This window comes from Paramisgurnus dabryanus, chromosome 7, assembly GCF_030506205.2.
Source record: "Paramisgurnus dabryanus chromosome 7, PD_genome_1.1, whole genome shotgun sequence".
Taxonomy (NCBI): Eukaryota; Metazoa; Chordata; class Actinopteri; order Cypriniformes; family Cobitidae; genus Paramisgurnus; species Paramisgurnus dabryanus.
In genome coordinates, this window is record NC_133343.1 from 42,161,055 (window position 1) to 42,183,109 (window position 22,055).

The 22,055-nt window shown below is 37.3% G+C and overlaps 1 protein-coding gene across 5 annotated transcripts in view; it reads right to left on the reverse strand.

The window, feature by feature from the left end:
• Positions 1-22,055, reverse strand: part of hdlbpa (high density lipoprotein binding protein a) — a 220,577-nt gene that overhangs the window by 87,908 nt on the left and 110,614 nt on the right. For all 5 annotated transcript variants that reach the window (XM_065266689.2, XM_065266690.2, XM_065266686.2 and 2 more), the window contains 5 exons: positions 17,095-17,301; positions 16,769-16,876; positions 16,288-16,392; positions 11,476-11,554; positions 11,231-11,370 (listed from right to left, as the gene is read on the reverse strand). In XM_065266689.2, the coding sequence (XP_065122761.2) occupies positions 11,231-11,370; positions 11,476-11,554; positions 16,288-16,392; positions 16,769-16,876; positions 17,095-17,301 (639 nt within the window). The remainder of the gene's footprint in view (positions 1-11,230; positions 11,371-11,475; positions 11,555-16,287; positions 16,393-16,768; positions 16,877-17,094; positions 17,302-22,055) is intronic.

Consider the following 22,055-nt stretch of genomic DNA (forward strand, 5'->3'; position numbering starts at 1 on the left):
TGTATTGTTGAAACTGCTACATCACAATTTACGCTGGAATCTTTGTGTGTCATGATGAGTTTGACACACCGAGACCGGGCCTTACAGCTCCGGCTTTTCTGACGATGCTAACCCCCCGAGCCTCTTATAACTTTACGGTCCGGACCTCCCGCTAGCTTCTAGCAATTAGCACGCGGTCCACAAGCAGTATACATCCCCCGCCGGGTCTTAATTTCTGTAATTTGCGAAAATAATGCGTTCTAAAATGTTTTATAACTGGAATATGTTAGCATTGTCCAGGGAAAACGAGTTTATTGTTTTGGCTGCTAACGTAACATCACAATTTACTCAGGAATCATTGTGTGTCATGAGTTTCTTCTCCTGTAGTGTACTTATTAGTGATACTTTTCTGCATGAATTGTCTGTTGGCAACATAAACCGTTAATAATAATAATAATAATAATAATAATAATAATATATAAAATAATAACACAGTATGGTCTGTACTGCTCACGAGACCACTGAGCATGCGCACGGGCACATGACGTTAGTAGTGGGGCGTGATCAAAGGAGCAGCAGCTCATAAATATGTAAGACTAGCTCAAAACGGCACAATCTGAAATGCCCTGAAACAGAGGCTCCTAGAGATGGGTAACAATCTTTTCCTACAAGTTATTTAGAGCAAACAACTTTTGAAACATGCTTTATGGAACTCATACACCTATATAACTTGTGGAAAAGCAGTCATAAGATGGGCACTTTAACAAATACAGTGATATCGTCTGCATATGCTGTCAGCTTAATTTCATTAAAAATACAACCACCTACACAAATACCAGACACATTTTTCCTAAATAAACACAACAAAGGTTCAACTGCTAAGGCATACAGCTGACCAGACAGAGGACATCCCTGTCTGATTCCCCTTTGCATTTGTATAAGAGGGCTTAAGCCTCCTCCAATTTTTACTAAACATGCAGCATTTGTGTACAATATCTTAATCCAGGAAATAAACCCATCACCGCAACCAAAAGCTTTTAACGTTTTAAATAAGTACTCATGATCTACGCGATCAAAAGCCTTCTCTTGATCTCAGGATAGAAGACCTAAATTGATACCATTTAATTTACAATAGTCTAGCAAATCTCTCACTAGAAATTTTTTATCATAGATAGTTCTATCTGGAATACAGTAAGACTGATCCTTGTGAATGATATCACCCAAAACACACTTCAGTCTATTGACCAACACCTTCGCCAAAATTGTATAGTCCGTCGTGAGAATAGAGACGGGTCTCCAGTTCTTTATAAGACTCAAGTCCCCTTTTTTGGGAATAAGAACAAGAACAGCCCTCTGACAACTCCTGGGAAGATTTTTCTCCCCATAACATTTCAGTATAACCTCATAAAAGTCTTTCCCTATTATTCTCCACATGATTCTATAGAATTCCCCCGGCAGACCATCAATACCAGGTGCACGACCGGGTTTCATCTGTTGTACAACTTCAGTCAATTCTTGAAAAGAAAAAGCTTTGTCCAAACTTGCACATTGTTTTCCATCAAGAGTCGGAAGTTGATTAAGCAAGTCCGATGTACTCTGTGAATCACACGTTTCAGCTCTAAAAAGATCTGAATAAAAGTCCACAGCTATTTTCCTCATATTTTTGGGGTCAGATGTTTTGGACCCATCTGGGAAAGTCAGACAATGCATTACACTTCGCTTTTTTGAAACTTTTTCAAGATTAAAAAAATATGAAGTTGGTGCATCCATATCATGGACTGACAAAAAGCGTGACCTTATAAGTGCTCCCTTAGCTTGCACTTGTAGTAAAGAGGCAAGATTATTCTTTCTCTTACACAAGTTCTCAGCCATCACAGTATTTGATTGCAGTACTACATTAGATGTAATCTTTACTATTTCCTTTTCTAATTCAATTATTTTTTTCTTAATCTGTGTTGTAGAGAAATAAGAAAACTGTTGACAAAAAATCTTAATTTGTGTTTTTCCCAGTTCCCACCACTGAATTAGATTTTCATATTCACCTTTCTGTAAAACCCAAGACTCCCAAAAAAGTTTCAAACTTTCAATAAAGTCTTTTTCCTGTAACAAACGTATATTCAGTTTCCAGTATGGACTTTTTCCCTGATTCTGTGACAAAGTCAGAATACAAGTAACAAAATGATGGTCTGAAAAACAACAAGGTACAATATTTGCAGCCACAATTCTGTTATTAGTTTTTTTACAAACATAAAATCTATCTAATCTAGCTGCACTTATTATCTCTTGTGAGATCTTTATCCAAGTGAATTGTTTAACCTTTAAATTCCTCTCTCTCCACACATCTAACAAATCATTTTGAATAATAATTTGCTTTAGAAAAGCAGACGATACAAAATCTGGTTCAGTATTATTTCTATCCAACGTAAAATCAACTGTACAATTCCAATCGCCTCCTAAAATTAGAAAATCATCTGCACTCACGTTTTTCATATAATCACTCATTTTTTTAAATAAATGTTTTCTGTCTGCGCTTCTGTTTGGAGCATAAATATTAACAAAAGTGAAATTATATTCATCAATTTTTGTATTTACAACAAGAAGACGACCTTTTTCTATTTCTACTTTTGACACTATATCAACATTGATATGAGGTGAAAAAAGTATGGCTACCCCAGCACTTAAATTTGTTCCATGACTTAAAGAGTAGCTGCCCTCCCAACATAATCCCCAATCTGTCTCATTGCTCTCATCACTATGAGTTTCCTGTAAAAATGTTACATGCGAGTCTTTGAGCTTAAGAAACTCAGTTAGTAAAGCTTGTTTTTCTTTATTCCTCGCACCATTAATGTTTAAAGTACTAACTCTTAAAGTTTGGATGTTAGAAAAAGGAGTAGAGGAAACAAAAAGGAGAAAAACAAGACAGAGAAATAAATAAATAATAAGAGCAGCACCCATAACCATGTGAACCTATTTAATTTACATTTTTCCTTTTAAGCTTTTACAAACTGCTGTAGCCAGTTTTTTCAATCGAAATCTTTTTTGTTTTGATATAACATCACATCCTACACTTTTCTGTACACTCCTAACTGACTTCAAGAATTTACCAGCATCAGGAAAAAAATTCAGAACATCCACCTTCTGTCCTTTAGTTTGATCCAAAAAACTATTCAATTCTTCCGCAGTATACATGTCTCCAGATAACTGACTCAACTCAAACTCAGAAACTTCTGAATAACTGTCACTATCACATATTGATTCATCAACACATACATCATCATTCTCAACAAACTGTTAACCGCTTCCACATGCCTTTTCAACTTCCATATCATTACCACATAAAACACTCTGATCTGCTCCTTCTGAAACACCAAGCACTTTCGGAAATAAAGTGTCACTCACCTCCGATCTTAACTCTGACTCCTTGTCTGACTCATCCTGTCCCTCTGAAAGTTGTGTATTCTCAAGGGAATTTGTACATCCGCTGGTAGATAAGCTTTTATCCAGAGTCTCCTCACTTTGTTCCTCGTTTTGAATTTTTTGTTTTTTATTTTTCGGTTGAGCAAACGTTTCTTTTACCAGTGTGTGTCTTTTTTCAATTTTGTCACTACCGTGAGTTTTTCCGCAATCTGACTGATTACTCATATCATTGTTTTCAGTCTCTACGGTTTTCTCCTCGTTTTGTTTCCTGTGAGGACAAAACAACTTCTTGTGTCCCAAATCTCCACATTCAAAACATCGCATACTTTGCGTTGTTGCGAAAATCATGTAAGAGCTTTCGCCGTGTTGTATTCGAAAAGATGCATCCAAAAACTTGTGCTTGCAAAAACATAAAAACCTGTCTCCGAAAGGACATTACAGTTCATTGTACTTACAGCCAAGTGGAACAGTTTTAATTGCACTCGCAAATTTTCCAAAGCGACTTAGCTCTTTTAATATCGCTTCATTTTTTATGAATGGGGGCACATTCGAGATTATTACTTGCGTCGCAGGTGAACGCAAAGGAGTCACCTGCACAAACGTGTCCGACATTTCAATTCCACTTTCTACAAGCACATTAACAAATTTATCTTCTTCCAAAAACACAACGACGGCCTTATTCATTCTAGACGCTGATAATATTTTATCATGGCCAACGACACGTCCCATAGCCATAAGTACGTCTTCCACCGTGCATATTTGATCTGGAAAACATTTACATCCATTTCCAATGGAGAAAACCGGCGTCCCCTCATTTAAGGATGAGGCCATGCTTATCGTCCACGAACGGATGCAAATTCAGTTGAAAACAAGCTCTTACCGAATCTCAAATAAGTCCTAACTAAGGTGAGAAAAAAAACATAAGGGAAAAAAAGATTTAAGGATCACTCAGCCGCCTCTCAAGCTTCCCACCACGCCAAACATGCACATGCGCACGAGAGAGAGAGAGAGAGAGAGAGAGAGAGAGAGAGAGAGAGAGAGAGAGAGAGAGAGAGAGAGAAAACGGGAGAACTTCTAATCTACATTAACACCAGACACATTATAGATGAGAGTAAAGGTCTTAGACAGCAGTGCCTAGTTAAGGAAAACTGAATATAAGACAAGAAACGTGTAAAGGATACAATGTGTATTACCCTGCCACTCATCTCATTATCTGGATATAACGTATTGTATATGCTTGTTTCTTATGGCTTGTATTAGTCATGTGGGTTGTATGAATCTTTGGTTCATAAGTTCCTATTCTGAAAGTTTAATCAATTGTGCATAATAACATGTGCAGCAACTGCATATGGTCAAGTCTATTTAGTATTTTTCAGTAATGCAGTTATTTTTGGGGGAAATGGGAATAGTTGCATTCCAGGCTGATTTAAGGTGTGCCCTAAAATTTCTTCTTGTGCTCCTAAAATTTTCAGTCGGGGGTACTCCTAATAACAAAAAGGTTAATCTGGAGCCCTGAATTACTAGAATTAAAATTTTAGTTATTTATTTTCTACCTTTTTTGGAAACTTGCAGTATACAGTAAACTAAAATGTGATTGTTTTCATTTCAAGCAATGTGTGCTTTGATGTAATAATCGCTCATTAACCGTAACCGATGTCAAATGTTAAATTAACCAAGGTTTTGATTTTAGGTCAAATCGTTCAGCCCTACCAGTCACCATTTCTTTTGCGCAAAAGGGAAACACGCTATCTGAGGTCACATACAGGGCACGAGGCTACATACATTGCACATACCATGAACCGTCGAACCGTGCGCCGCACACGCTCCAAACTGAGACAAGCGAACCGAACGGTTCAGATTTTTTTTCATGAACCGTGCCACCCCTAGTTCATACTCTTTTAATTTAGTAAAGAGTTAGTCAACTAAAAGTCTGGACATTTTAGTCTTATTTTAGTCAGACTTATCCATGACTATTTTTGTCTTGTTTTAGTCTACGAAAACTGATGACATTTTAGTCTAGTTTTAGTCTCTAGTGTTTAGTCTTAGTTTTAGAAAATTGTATTTTAGTCTCTTTTTAGTAATGCAATTCTATTTAATCCATATAGTATAATGACCTAGTAGTAGTAGTAGTAGTAGTAGTATAGACAAAATAATATTTTATTTTAGCCAAACCCATTTCAAACAAAAATTATCTTGTTATCAATTATTGTTACCTTATGGACTCAAGAATACATCCATTACAGACATGAAAGATGCTCTGATTTGATATGAAGATATTTATTTTACTAACCTCTGAGTAAGGGACTTGACTGTTCATAAAAGAGTCTACATAAAAGTCTAAATAATCAAAACAGAAGTAGTCTAAGCAGAAACGCACACAGGGCCGCTAGGGTGCCCTAAGTGGACTTTACTTTTACGGTGGTGCCCCCTTTAGTGAAAGGGGTGGTTTAATGCTATTTCATGCATTCTGACTTATTAACAGTTTTAAGAGTTTTAGTTTTAAGAGTTGTAGTCCTCATGCTAAACATAAGCAAAGTGTAATAAAGCAGTTGAGCTTGTAACAGAGTATTTCTGAGCCAAACTCATGCCTCCTTTTTCCTACAAGTTTCGGAAAGTTTTTTTCTCGAATGTGGGTATCTTTTTAAAAATGCTCGACCCCATATTCCTTTCATGGGCATTTACCCCCTAGAAAAGCATGCCTGCCCTGCACGTCAAGTGAGAGCGAGAACGCGCATTGCCATTGCCCCGTCGAGTAGAAGTCACCTATAACTGCACAGTATGCAAAAACTTTGTTTTAGCAAGATAGTAAGACAAAAGAAGTGTGTTTTTTGATGTAAGGATAAGAAAACCTTATTTAGCTTTCCCTGTCTTAAGACAACAGTGGATGCAGTTAGTTTTTCCTGGACGGCAACGTAATCGCGAGTGGTTGGTTTGTTCCCTGGCTGCATTTTGGAGAGGAAGGCTCAGTTTGACACGGGATTTTCCACTTGTTTACAACTGTTGAAGAAGTCAAAACTTTAAAAGACCCCGTTTGGGAGTCACAACCACAGGCGCAAGTATGTGTTGCAATCGTGTTTTGTTTGCAATCGCGCATATGGGCATGTAATGTAAACAATACCAACAACAGCAAACTTTTTTTCGCCTCAGTTGGCATTTACAACATTTACACTTTTTAAAATGGGCAAATGCAGTAAAAAAAAACTGAATTATGTTGCTTTTTTATTAAAATAGTGGATAAACAAACAAGGATTAATTACTAGAGAGAGACGTCCTGCTGTAATCGTTGCTGCTATTTTTCCTGCTCGTCCATTACTTACTCAGTTTCCGATTCTGGATCATATGTATAATGTAAGGCTGGTTATTTAAAAAAACATTTTGAAAAAAGTTTGGGTAACACTTTAGTATAGGGACCAATTCTCACTTTTAACTAGTGTCTTATTAGCTTACATATTAGCGGTTTATTAGTGCTTATAAAGGACATATTAATGCCTTGTTCTGCATGACCATATTTTACATCCCTTAACCCAATCCAATACCTAAACCTAACGTCTACAACAACTACCTTATTAGCTATTAATTACCAGTAAATTGGGAGTTTACTAAGGCAAAAGTCATAATTAATAATCAATAAGTGTTCCCCATACTAAAGTGTTACCAAAGTTTGATTTTCTATCCATGTTGGCTGTGAATCCAAAAGTAGTATCCAAAGCTGCGCGTACTCGTAACTCTTCAAGCTTCACCCACCGCACACCTTCAAGTGTTCGTCCTTTTCTGCCAAAAATCGGAAAGGCTGTTCTTTCTTTTATAAATCTGACAACACTTAAGACTCTTTGGACATATGAATGATGAAATACTACTCTAATGGCAAGCAAGATTAACATTAGATTGGCAAAAACGTCTTGTGTTATGTCAGCTTAAAAAAAACACAACTATAGTATGTTGTGTGTGAGAACAAAACTTTATTTTGACAGTAGCACAAACTACAATCATACAAATATGCAATTATATATTATAGCCTATATTTTTGAATCTGAACCTGTGTAGGTAATGGACTTTGGCTTAATCTAACGTGACAAAGCTGATCTTACATGTCAGTTTAAATCCATAGCCTGGCTAACACCAGACCAGTCTCACACCAGACCAGTCTCATAGAGAATGATACGTGGTCTGGGAACCATATGCTAATTTTCTCATATTTGAGGGGTGGTTTACGAATGCCCAGAGCCATTTATTGGGCGCTACGAATGTCTATCAAATGAGTCTGTACGTAGCTCATAGCAAATCGTTTAAATTATACCAGATGAGCCACATCAGAGCAACATCAATTCAAACGTAAACAACTTTTATCGGTAGGTGTGCGCACAGCTGAAAGCTATGCGAAAGCAACACAACTTAGTGGCACTGTGACAACTAGACATGCTAGACTTGCAGTGTGAAATTTGCACGCAAGGCAGCCTGGGTAAACCCAGGCTAATAAAATCCAAGCAATTTTTGGGAATTACTAAATGTCTTTCTTGTAAGTAAATTAAAATTCAGCTTTAAGAAAACCGCAGATGTTTATAAACAAAAGCAAAAGTTGGTATGTATGGTTGTGTTCTCAATAATACAGGTGTTTGATTGATTTAATACTCAAGCTATCAGCTAAGTAGGTTTATTTCATTCAAATAATAAATAAGTGTAGTTATAAGCATATACAAAACAACGAATGTCTTTAGTCCATATAGTTTTTTAATAATGGTGCACGCAGCACAATTCTACTATGGAGAAGGCATGATGTTACGCAATCAAGGCAATCTCCATGCCAAGCATTCACAATATAACATCTATTTGCAGTTTGTGTCCACAAACGTATTACATGTGAGAAATATTGATGTTCTATCGGACTTTGTATAAAATAATCCTCAATCCATATAGTTTTTTAATAATTGTGCAGGCAGGGAGATTCTACTATGGAGAAGGCATAACGTTACGCTATCAGGGCAGATTCAAATTTTTCTCAGTTTTCAGCCGTCTCCATCTATCAAAGGCATCTCTTAAAACAAATCCTTGTTTTATTTCAGACTTTGTCACAACGCATTTGGGATTCATAACATAAAAAAAATGTATCCGTCACGTTCGTAGCTGCAGCTGTGGTAACTAGAGCAGAGTTGGCAACGTGTATGCCGAAACACTACTGACTTTCTGATTGGTAGATAGAAGGAGGGTGGCGCATCAGACCAAAACACTACACGATAACAAACATCAGTTGAGGGCTGAAACTGAAAGTATTTGAAATAAACATGATTTCTTAATGTCTAGTGAAAAATCAGGGCCATTTTATGATTAATTGATATAAATTTCTTACATACTGTTCCTTTAATTATAGTCATCGTCACATGACCAGCATTTTCGTTGCGTCTCATCTTCGTCAAGTGATAAAGGTTTGTTGACGACTATATTTAGTCATACTTTTCATTGACGAAAACAAAACTATTGAATAGTAAGTAAGAAATTATTTAAATATGAAAACATCAGCTACTTACAGGATGTCAGTCAGCAGAACCAGAGTGTAGTTGCAAAGTTGGATATTTTTTGATTTTTTTCTGACTGCATGAGCGAGCAGTTTAAGGGGTCGATCACACCAATCGCGTTTATGGCAGTTGCAGGCGCCTTTTTTAATGATATTTTATGGGCAGTGAGCATATTCACGCCGAACGCCTTGTGTATTTTGCCGCAGCATGCACTTTAATAGATTGTTGAGAGCGGAAAAGCGCCCAACGTCTTTCCACTGTCCAATCGAAAGTTTCTGCTAATATGACACTTAACAGCAAAAGAGTGCTCACGCTTTAATATTTGATTAACAAGACAGCCGACTCCGTGGTTGCCTAGCAATATAAAAAGCCGCGCCGCACTGCTCTGCTCTTTATGTAAAGTGACCAAAAAAGGCAGTGCGACGCGCCTTGCGTTTCCAAGCATTTAAAGTGCCCATATTATGAAAAAAAATACTATTTCTGGGTTTTGGAGTGTTCTTTTGTGTCTCTGGTGCTTCCACACACATACAAACTTGGGAAAAAAATCCATCCATGCTGTTTTGATTGAGATACAGGTTTATGAATGTCCTCTGCCTTTAGCCTCAGATTGCACGGTCTCACAATTAGCTCCAATGTTACGTAGCTAGCCTTGTCGTCACATTACATTTGAATCTCCACCCACCAGGTAGCTAGAGAGAGCAGCCACTTCCTTGATATCCCCCATACTGTTTTCATTGTGATATCTTACTTATTTCTCATGGAAATAACAGCACAATTTGGAAATTATGTATTGCACTCCCGCCTACTTTTAAAAACAAAGTTTTAAAGCGTGTTTGTGTGTTTACTGGAACCTAAAGTGTCCTCAGATTGTAGGCTATTATATTATATTCTATTATAAGACTTTCATGCGAAATCTGATGTAAACAACAGACTATGTGTTTATATTTCTCAGATTAGACACATTTGTGGACAAAAATGGTAATTCAATGTATTTTACTGGACGGTTTTCATGGATTATTTACACATCTGAAACAGACAGGATTTTATTCGAGATTGTTATATCAACACAAAGGTAAGTCTTCACGTTTATATTTTGCATGTTGTCATCTGGACTTCTGTCACAAAATACTACATTTATGATGCTAGAGCAACTGTATCTCAAAACAGAGACCATACACTAATGCTAAACCCTGTAAGTTATACCTTTTAAACGATGTATAGTAATGTTACTATTATTAATGTTTGTAGACAATAGGCTATATAGATATTGTTAGCAGCATTAAAAAAAACTGACGTCATCCCACCCACGAATGACATCAAGGGGGTGAACTTGTGTGTGTGTTTAGTTATTTGCATTGAGAACGATGAGGTGGCTAACCACTATGCTAGTTAGTTTGCAGCGTGGTTTCTCCTGCATATCCAGTGACCAGCTACCATACTTTTCGAAAGTTAAAGGAAATATTTAACTGCTTTATTTTACAATTCTACATGAACTCACTAAGTAATAGTGTTTTGCCAAACTAACCACGACCCGGCTTTTCCGACCCCCAAGTCTATCTCTTTCCCAAGATACGGCTGACCTCCCGCTAGCCTCTAGAAATTAGCATGCTGTCCACAAGCAGTATACATCCCCCGCCGGGTCTTAATTTCTGTAATGCGTTTGAAAATGTTTTATAATGGGAATTTGTTAGCGTTGTCCAGGGCAAAACAAGTGTATTGTTGAGACTGCTACATCACAATTTACTCTCGAATGATTGTGTCATGAGTTTCTTCTCCTGGAATGTACTTCTTAGTGATACTTTTTTGTTTGATTTGTCTGTTGGCAACACAAACCGTTAATAATAATATATAATATATAAAAGTAATAATACAGTCTGTACTGCTCGCGATACCATTGCGCATGCGCACATAAGGTTAGTAGTGGGGCGTGGCCAAAGGAGCAGCAGCTCATAATTATGTAATGACCACCTTAAACAAGTCACAATCTGAAATGCACTGAAACAGAGGCTACTAGAGATGGGTAAGAATCTGTTCCTACAACTTATTTTGAGCAAACAACTTTTGAAACATGTTTTATGGAGCTCATACACCTATTTAACTTGTTGAACAGCAGTCATAAGATGGGCACTTTAAAACGTGTTTGGTGTGGTTTTTAGCCTCTTAGGTAGGCGTGGATCTCTTTAGATTTGAAACTTTTTTTGGCAAATTTTTGCAACTTTATAGATCTTTTATGTGAAGAGACATCTTTTAACACTCTAAAACAAAGGAAAACATGACATCAGGGGTCATATGACTCCTTTACAGTCAGAGTTAATCCAACTTGCCATGCGTGACGCTAGCTCCAGCAGCTCCTTCTTGGCCTCTTGCACTCCCTGAGGGTCACCCTCAATACGGATCAGGGTACTCTTCTCGTTGTCAGGTGGAATACGGACTGACACTTTGTACTGTTCCTTTATGCGATTAACTAGACAATGGGAGGATCATATACAAGGTTAGAGACAAATAAGTTTGCTTTAAATACCCACTCTTATCCTCAATATATATTGTAAATATCTGTATGTATACTCACTGTTTGCACCGCCTTTGCCAATTAAGTGTCGGTGGAACTTGGGGTCCACACTAATCTCTGTGTAATCCATCCGGCTAACCTTTGATAAAGCAAAAATGAAAGGAGAGGTGAAAAGGTTCAAGGGGCAGTTTCCCAGACAGGGATTAGACCTAGACTAAATAAAAGTAAAAGTTGTCCAAACTGAAAATAACCTGCACAAAAATTTCTTACAATACATCAGTGCCCTTTGTTTTGCCTCAAAAGGCACACAAGTAATGTTTTTAAGGAAGGCATGTTTGTTAAAACTAGTTACATTTCCTAACTGACCTATGGCTAAGCCATGCCCCCAAATGCGATGAGCCAATCACAGTGCGCATAGCTAACCCAATTCACTCTTACATTCTCTGCTTACACGTCAATTGAAATGTATTGCAGTTAGTCAGTTTTCATTCATTTTTATATGTTTTTACTTCTTGTTATTTAAATTTTAAAATGGTCAAACGGTGTGCATGGGGTACATGCAACTCCGACACTAGGTATCCCGAGAGGATGGGCAACGTTGTGTGTTTTTTAACCTTTCCCAAGCCACATATTTCAACAGAGATAACGTTAAGTGTCTGCTCTGGATTAAGTTATGCGGTAGACCACAAAACAAACTAAACGCGGATAAATTAAACAAGGATGTCTACATCTGTTCTAAGTGAAGTCAACAACGTATTTGAACATTATCTTTAACATGTCAAACATAACGTTAGCCTAACATTAGAAAACGTTTACGTTAGCTTCTAGTTGCGTTGTACATTATGGCACTTAGCTCCATTAATGTATCTGTAAATAACCGAGATTAAAAAACATTAACATTTGTTATTTGTAGGGATGGAACAATACTTCGCAGTACGATACTTCGCGATACAAAAAAAAAAAACAAGCCACGATGTTGCATCGTGCATGATGGGGATATTTATAAGATGACGGTCTTTTAATTTCATTCGTTGACCTGTCAACACTTGATCTACTCTGCGCCAGCGTCACCTGTGCTTCACCGCATTCATACAGACATCGCTTGAATCACCTGCAGCTTGAACTGATTGCCAGCAACAGGACTTCGGTAGAAACAGAAATTGATATAGATAATGCCCCGTCATCTTTTAAGTCCAACGTCCGGCAGCATTTTGTTTTCATATCACTTGACGGGAATCTTAATCAAATCGCACGGACGCGTGCACGCACAAACACATGTCCAGACACGCGCTTCTGTTCTGTCGGTTCAGCCCCGCGCGGCCGCATACAACAAGACGCCACGCAATTGAATTGAGATATCTTATGAAAACAAAACTAAAGTAAGTTTATAAATAATAATGATAATCTTATTTTGACTCGATCACTATTGGCTCCTGTAGATGGACATCAGAAATGTTTTGTGCACAGCAGGGAAAGGGAAGCAGAAATGAAAGACGATGAGTTTAAAGTAGTTTAATCCTCAACCAGTCAGGTCTTGAACATTAGAGAAAAAGTTTCAAGTAAACCTCTGGCAAGTCTATAGAATTGCATTGTTGCTAAAAAAAAAAAAAATCACATGTATGTGTTATACTATTCTGTATTTTTAGATATGAAATTAATATTTAGTGTATAGCTGTAGGACACAGTTGGCAGTAACTATGACTGAGATTATTTTAGTATAGCAGTCATAAAGGACTTGTTTCTTAAAATAGTGCTATTGTAAAAATATTCTTGTAAATATCTTGTAATCATTGTTATAATTGTATAATGTAAAATGCAAATGTGCAAGAAAATATGTTCCCTGCTGTCATTATTTCCAAACCTTTTATGCCATGCATGCCTCCAAACATGTTAACAATGTTCATGTTAAGTATAATGAACATGATACTTAAATATTTTTAAATAAATGTAGGAATAGGTTAAGCAAAGGACATTGTATAAAAGTCTTAGGCTTTCAAAAAAATCAGAAAAAAATAGGGGGCATGTGCCCCAGTAGAGCGTATATCTAACCCCGCTAACCCCGCTACCCCGCTAAGTCCCTTAATTGTAATTTTATGTAAAATTTCCCTTTTTTTAGGGATGCACCGAATATTCGGCCACCGAAAATTTTCGGGCGAAAATGGCCCAAAAGTGGATTTTCGGTTTTCGGCCGGAAGATTTTTAAATCTTAAAAAATATACGGCCGAAATAATGTGATGACGCTAACAGAAACAGCAAACTTCACGTGCTTGTCTGAAGAAACATATCTGCGTTGTGGACTAGATTTTTCTTAAACCTGCGTCCGCCGAATTTCTGACCAGGATGCCGCAACCTGTGAGTTCCACTCCCGCCCACGCCCGTAATGTTTGCATTCAAACCCGCAGATTTTCTCTGGGCATTTGTGTACAGTTTTCACAAGCTCCGACTAAACATTCGTTCAGATTAACATCCAGAATAACAGACATGAAACATGATTGCTTTTAAAGTTAGGGATGTGGACGAATGGTCAAATATTCGATCTGCAATAATAATTAGAATGGAAAAAAAATGATATTCAAATGCTTTTAATCCGCCACCGTAGGATTACGGCTACTGCTCATTTAATCCTTTTTCACTTCACCTGTGCGGTCTTTTACAGACTTTAATGTAAAATATACATGAAAATTAATATGTATGTATTTCTGATTGTTTTGATAATTCAGATTGCAGACTAATTCAAGTGTTTAGTTTTAATGCCGGGTTTTAGACGTGCTTCTCCGCCGCCGCATCAGCGTACATCATGAGAGATTTGTTAGCTTCCTTATATAGCCTAGTTTATTTTGTTGTTAAAACGACACGAGACACACATGGAAAGCGAAACGGAGAACATTTATTTTATCTGTGGATATGGTTTTAACGAACCCGGTAACTGCAAATGCCGTAACAGCAAACAATAGCTCCGTTTTGTGAAGTGTTAAATTAAGCTCGTAACTTTGCCCCCTCAGCAATAATGTATCAAGCGTTATATGTAACATAATATTAAATTCAGATATATTTGTTAGATCCGTTTGTTGTTCTCACTGGATAACCACAGAGCAGAGTTATTTCTGCAGCTGGCATTAATGAGAAAAACGGTTTTCACCGGATAAGGTAGGCTAAAAAGAATTTTCTTTCTAAACAAAAACATGTCAGACTAAATAAAGAAGATATTCATATTTGACGGAGCCTTTGATTAGCATTTTGTAACATTAACGTTAAAACAAAACCACAACTAGCACATCTCAGTTTTTAAATGTATACTGCATGGTAAACAAGCACCAAAGGATTAATTAAATAAACAGTTTAACTTTTAACAACCTGATGTGTCACTAGTAGCCTACTCACCAGTTTTTCCAGATGTGAGGCAGATAGCCTATATAACTGAATTTGGGTTTGTTTATGCCACATGCTGTTTGGCTTAATTTTCTTCTCAAATTGTGTGTGTTGACTCAATTTCTATTACACGCAAAAATACCATAAGTGCAATGGTGATACTAATAATTGGCATATTTTCTTTCAGTGTTTCGGCTTTCGGCCTTGGTTTCCTCTTTTTTCGGTTTTCGGTTTCGGCCAAGAATTTTCATTTCGGTGCATCCCTACCTTTTTTCATTGACAGACCTGCACAGAAGGTTCAGTTAAGCCTTAAAATGTTAAAATTCTTTATTAAGTTTTATATACAACAAAAAAGTTACTGAAACTGTTAATATTATGAAAATTAATCTGAAATTTAAATAAGTTTAAATGTTTTAATTTGCTCCCAAAAACATGATGTGTATAGTATTGTGAGCAAAGCATCGAGATACAGATCGAACCGCGAGCTTAGTGTATCGTTACACCCCTAGTTATTTGTAATAGCAATGTTGTGCTGAATGATTCTTGTAAATACTGTAGCACAAAACTAACGGAGAGATAGCCTACTCTTGGTAAAGATGGTAAAAAGGCTTGTCCTGGAAACATATGCAACTTAGACCTGTACATATTTAATTTGATCATGATGGCAACGAGATGTGGTTTATCACGTTTACACAGTGACCTGTACATTTTCATCTGGAGCTGAAGCTTTTCATTGACCTTTTCAACAATAAAATTATTAATATAACCCTTCAATGCATAGTTAAGGCCCTTTTGGTGACATCAAGATGATATATATAGTCTTTCTGTCCCCGGAAATCATCAATTGCCTCCTGTGAAATTTCTCCTTCTGTCACCAAATGTTGATTGTTTGTCCGAGTGAGTGGAGGGGGCGTGGCTTAGCCATAGGTCAATTGAACTAAGGCCTAGTCCTGTAACAAATGTCCAAATGTGTAACAAATGGCTCCACACTCAGTGCTTGAATTACTTTCAGTCTCGCATGTCCGTGCATCTTTGAAAGTATCCTCAACCGTAGCTATGCTTGGATTGCTGCATGAGACACATGCATTACAAATGGATTTCTTATTCAAATTATTACTCTACCCGGCCGTGAAGGCAGCACTTATTCATGTCATTAACAAGACATTAAAAAATTCAGGATAGATGAAGATAAGTAGAAGATCCATCATTGCAAACATAGCTTAGAACTAACCAATCAGGAATCAAACATTATGGTGATGAAAATGCTCCATAGCTTTCTGTTCTTTGAAGTGAAGATAAAAGAGGATGTGTGTGCAAATGCTGTCTATTGCCTTTGTGTATGTTGTTTGTAGTGGAGTGTGCGGTTTCAATATTTTCTTAGGTACGTGCTGTTGTACACAACAACGGACCCTCCTGATGATGAAATCATCATGTGAACAGCGTGCGTACGGGAACGGCCCGAGTGTACTTTGGGCAATATTGGACTCACTACTCAGTTCTTACCAGATCTGTGACAATGGCTTCAATCTGGCCCTGTACTATCTGTAAATCTTTGGTAGGTCCTTCCAGCGTGATCTTGTCCTCTCCCTCAGTAAACTCAATGTGCACCTGTTTACAAGACATTGTCACCACATATTTAAAACAGTCAAGCCATAGCTTATCTACAAAAGAGCACTTGGTTTCTTTTGCATCTGTAATGACGACCGGTATGAAACCATGAGCTTTCTAGTTTCATTAATGCAAAGCAACTGAATCTGTTTTTAGGTTTCATCTTTACCCTTAAGCCATGTGCCATAGATTCTGAATAGCTTGTGTAAATAAATTGACTCCAACTCTTGTAAGATAGCTTTAACAGGTTACTCTAGTAAGAAACATCTGCTTAAAGCATGGAAAAGAGCTACATTCCACACACCCCCCTCATCAAGAAAGACAATAGAGGAGTTTGGCCAGGCACTAAAATATGATTATTGCAAAGTAGACTGGCCTTGGGCATTTGCTGTGTGATCTTTGCCAGATTCTGTCCTTTCTTGCCAATAATGAAGCGATGAAGCCAAGAGGGAGCAGAGACTGAGGACACAGTGTAACTGTTGGCCTGGACAGGCAATAAAGGAATAAGATTAAAGCAATAATGTTAAAAATCGGTTAGGAGGTTACACAACTTTTATTTAAAATATAACAATTTCTTTAATGTAATAGCACAGTCATGTAATGTATCGACACAATCCATAGGGAAAAAAACTAAAAGAGGTGCAAAAACCTTAAGAAAGTTCACCAATTCTTATACTAGAACATGGACAGAGGCTTGTTTACCTTGGCATACACTTCAGTGAGTGCCTGGCCCAGCCGGTCTGGCTCCCCACGCAGGATTACGGTCTCTGAGCTGCTGTCGAGAGGTGGGATCTCGACCGAGACACCAGTCCTTTCCAGGATCTCTTGTAGGGTGTTACCCTTAGGCCCAATCACATACTTGTGTTGAGATTTCTTCACCTCCACTGCAATAGTGGTTGCATTCTTCTTCTGAAAAACAGCAAAGGGGCCACACTTAAAATCATCTGTGGAAATTCCTGTTTTTCACCTTTAAGTGATAGTTCAGCCCAAAGTGAAAATTCTGTAATTTACTCTCCCTCATGTTGTTCTAAACCTGTATGAGTTTCTTTCTTCTTCTGAACACAAAACTAGACATTTTGATAAATGATGGGAAGCACACAGTTGACGGTACCCATTGACTTCCATAGTAAATTTTATCTACCATGGATGTCGATGAGTACCGTTAACTGAGTGTTTACCATCATTCTTCAACACAATAAATAAATTCATACAGTTTTAGAACAAAATTAGGAAAAGCTGATGACAAAATTGTCATTTTTGGGTGAACTATCACTTTAATCCTCTAGTTGTTATCCAACATGGGTTGTTAAAATATATTTATTAAAAGGGAAGTCTTGTAGATGCCACTTTTACACTTCCAATCACTTTTTATGATTGATACAGATGGTTTTTGGAGCTTTAAAATATTTGTACCAGGGCGGCGTTTGTGAATGCAGTCGCCATACCATAAAATTAACAGGCTATGATGATGCCCATTAATGATCATTTTAAATATTTTTACTAGAACATATCTGAACCTTGGTACATTACCAATAGTGATAATTCACACATGTTCAACTTCATGCTACGGCATAGGAACAGACATGACATGAAAGTACCATGAGAACGATTTGATATCAAACTTTTCCATATGATTTCTCGAAATCGCCCCCACCGGACTTTGATGTCATCTGCCTGCCGGTTCTTAAAATGAAGCATGAAGCCGAACACACCTATCGAAGTTGGGTTTCACCTGCAGGTCTGATGATCTCTGCTGTTATGATATTGATTGGATTTCACTTAAACATTGTGGGTAGTGTAGTTATTTACCAGTGTTTTCGCAATTTTCAGTTTTGACATTCAGATTTATGGTTCTCCCTCGCCCTCGAACTAGATGCATATTGCATACATTATTCCAAACCTAATGTTATTTGTTTGCTACAATTCCCTATGGAACTGTAAGAGCAGTTCTTAGTGAATTGTATTAATTATTTGCACGCCTTTTTTGAATATGGCCACTTGTGCAATAAAACTGCAGGACGACAAAAGGCAAGACCTGTTTTTCAATTAAGCCCAGTTTACTGAAAATTTTATTTTATATTTTAGTATGTTTTCGTTTTTTATCTCATGTGCCATCACATCATTTAAAAGTCAGTTTATTGCGGTTGTCATGACAACATTTGGCTATTGAGAGACTGTATAAATGGTGAAATGTTTTGTTGATATCTTGCTTTAGTATATCTGTTGTAAGTTAAAATTACAGCCTTTGTAAAGCACTTTAAACAACCTGGATTAAAACATTTCAGCATTTGGATTGCTTGCGTATTGTTATCTGTGCACGTCTGTGCATTATTTTAGTATGCTTGAGTTTGTACACGTTGGTGGAATATGAACACATTTTATTTATAAATAGTGGTTTTATGAATCCTTTATTTGAGAATGTCCTCCTTGTACGGCCAAAGAAAATTATACCCTATGTTTTCGTGAAACGGCACCACAGTTTGGTACTATACAGTACTGTGCAAGTCTTAGGCCACCATGCCACATTTAGGTTTGTTGTTTTGCAATGTTATAGTGATCTTTAACTCTTTCACCGCCAGCGTTTTTAAAAAAAGTTGCCAGCCAGTGCCAGCGTTTTTCATGATTCTCACCAAAGTTTAATGCCTTCCAGAAAATGTTCTTTTTTAAATATATAAACATACAATATACCAAATGAAAGAACAGACCCTCTGCTTTCAAAAAAAAAAAAAAAAAACGTTTCATCCTACCTTTAGTGGTTCTTTTGCAATCAGCTTTTGAATATGGGTAGGTTTTTGCAAAAAGTTTAAAAAGTTACGGCCACCTGGTGGATAATAGCGGTATTGCGGAAAGACGGAAAATCTCGTCATTGGCGGGGAAGCGTTTTCTCTTAATTGACGAGATATCTCGTCAATGGCGGGGAAAGAGTTAAGGTGGTCCTTAAAATGGGTAAAAAAACTTTAAATGTTCAAGTCTCACCCCCTAAATGTGTTCGGATATCAGTAATAACACACTGTGCAAAATTTTGAATCGTTCCCACTAGGGCTGGGCGATAATTCGATAACGATAATTTTACCGATATAAACTTGTTCGATAAAACGATAAAAACAGTTCGATAAGTGATCGATAATGTTTAAGCACTGTGCGTAATGTTGCGCGAGCACTTCCGGATGCGGCACGCGCTCTTGGTTTACAATCACAGTGACAGTCAGACTTGAAGGAGTGGAAGATGAGGCAAGTTATTCATTTATTAGTAGAGACCTATGATTTTCGCGATGCGGATAACGCGGACGGAATCACGGAATCCAAATGCGCGGAAACATTTTCTTGTGTGTAATGTTGGACGCGCAAACAGGGTTCGTCAAACACAGCAGACACAGGTGCGTGCAGTATACTGTACTTTCATTCAGCGTCCGCCTTGCGCACGCACACGTCTGCACAGCTTTAAAAGTATATTTACAGGACATTCACAAATTCAGGAAACTGAGGAAAAGCAGCAGATCCACCACTGCAGTGAATATAGTGTTTGGGTATGTGCGCTCCCACAGCAACGTGACACTCTTGACATCCATTTATCAGCATGTATAGCTCGTATATGTATAACACACGCGTGATCACTGAACTAAGTTTTCTTTCTTGTTTAAGTGAACATAAACAGCTGTTACTCAGTATATTGAAACTTAAAGCAGTCTGTCTTGGGTCTTAAAGTGACAGTAGTCTGCTGCTTTTGTGTCAGAAATGTGTTGATTTCATAACAAATAGATTTACATTTAATACAGATGCATTAAAACAAGATTTTAGTTTTTGTATTTGTCATGTTCTGAATAAAAAGTAGTTTAAAACCATTATTAACTGTCTGGTTTTTACAATTTTCATTCAGGAGCAAAAATCTGCCTTTAAATTTGACAGGAGTAAAGATTTGTTATTTATCATGATAATTATCGATATCGACTGATATGGAAAACATTTTCTCGATAATTTTTTGGGTCATATCGCCCAGCCCTAGTTCCTACAATATCTAGAGGTTGCTCAAAGCCTTTAAATATTTCCAAAATCACATTTTTTTTGCTAAAACTGTACCATTTAAAAACGAACACCACACATAAAAACTTGCTTCTTGGAGTCTTTTCTGATCCGAGTAACCATACAGGGCTCGAGAGTGCGACCTAAATTCTCAATGGTGCGACTTAAAAATATATCAGGTCGCACATCTACGTGTGTGTACGTTTAAAAATGCGTGTGCGCTCGAGAGAGATTTTTATTTTATTTTAACACACCTTTATTAACAAATAGCCTAATCTAATACATTCAGTTCCTACCTACAGAAGTCCATTTAAATCTACCAATTTAAATACATTCAATATATTAAATTTCCAAATAAATACCCATATACAGAGCCCCCTTGTAACACCAAATCAAAAAAAAAAGGATCCCCCATAGCTTTGTAATATTCTATTCTATTCTAAGCCGAGCCGCCACCAAACCTTTGAAGATCATCAACACATCCAAAGAACCCTGTCCTGACAACTTATTTTTTCTAGATTTCCAAATAGAAAGTTTTGCTGTACCAGACAAAAAATTCAATAAAGTCAACTGACTTTTTCTTTTTTCTGTATACTTTGGACCATATATGAACAATTCAAGAGAGAAAGCCTCACCAATGTCAATGAACCATTGGGATAAAAATGAAAACAAATCATTTAATCGAGAACACTGTACAAATAAATGAAAAACTGTTTCAGCATCTGTACAGAAGGGACAACCCACCCCTACAGAAGGATCAATGTGCATGACGTATCTGTTTGTGGCTATCGCCCCATGGACAATCCTCCACTGAAGATCACCTGTCCTTTTATCAATTGGGCGTTTGTATAAAGACCGCCAGCATCCTCTAGGGGAAGAATCAGTTCCAAAGAACTCAGTCCATTTTGTTAAAGGAAGTCCACTCAAAAAGTTAGCATTAGATGCCTTCACACAAGAAATATAAAGGGCTTTTTTCCTACTTCCTCAAAAACTCCAAGCTCTGGGGTTTTAAACGACAAGACACTTATCATCTTGCCATTCTCCCACAGCAATAGTGACATCAAGAGAGGGAAAATATAAGGAGCCCCCTTTCTCCATTGATCCAATGCTACAGAATCATTTGTCAAAGTCTTATGATCTATATGCAAAGCATTAAATATTTCAGAAGTAGCTTGTTTTAGCAACCGCAAAGATTTCACCCCAGTCCTTTTACTCAACTCCTCCAGGCTTAGTGTCAAAATATGTCCCAACTTTGTACATCCAGCAGCAATTAAAACTGCACGTAGACTAGGACCAGACATAAGTCTTGATGGTAAAAATTCATTGAGAAAAATTGGCATTTCAAAAAGCCATAATCCAGCATGTGTATCAGCTGTACGTGAAATAGTGAACACCTTCCATGCTTCCAAAACTGACTTATAGAAAGGTGTAAGATTCACACGATCCTCACTCTGGAGCTCCATTAACAGGGCTCAAAATTAACTTTTTTATTTGGTAGCACTGGTGCTCCCAACTTTAAAGAGTTAGGAGCACCGGGAAAAATTTAGGCGCATCCATCCAAAAATTAAAAAGCACCACAACTAGAATGTATATGTTAATAGATTTATTTTATTAAAAATAAAACACCACCACCGGGCTTTACA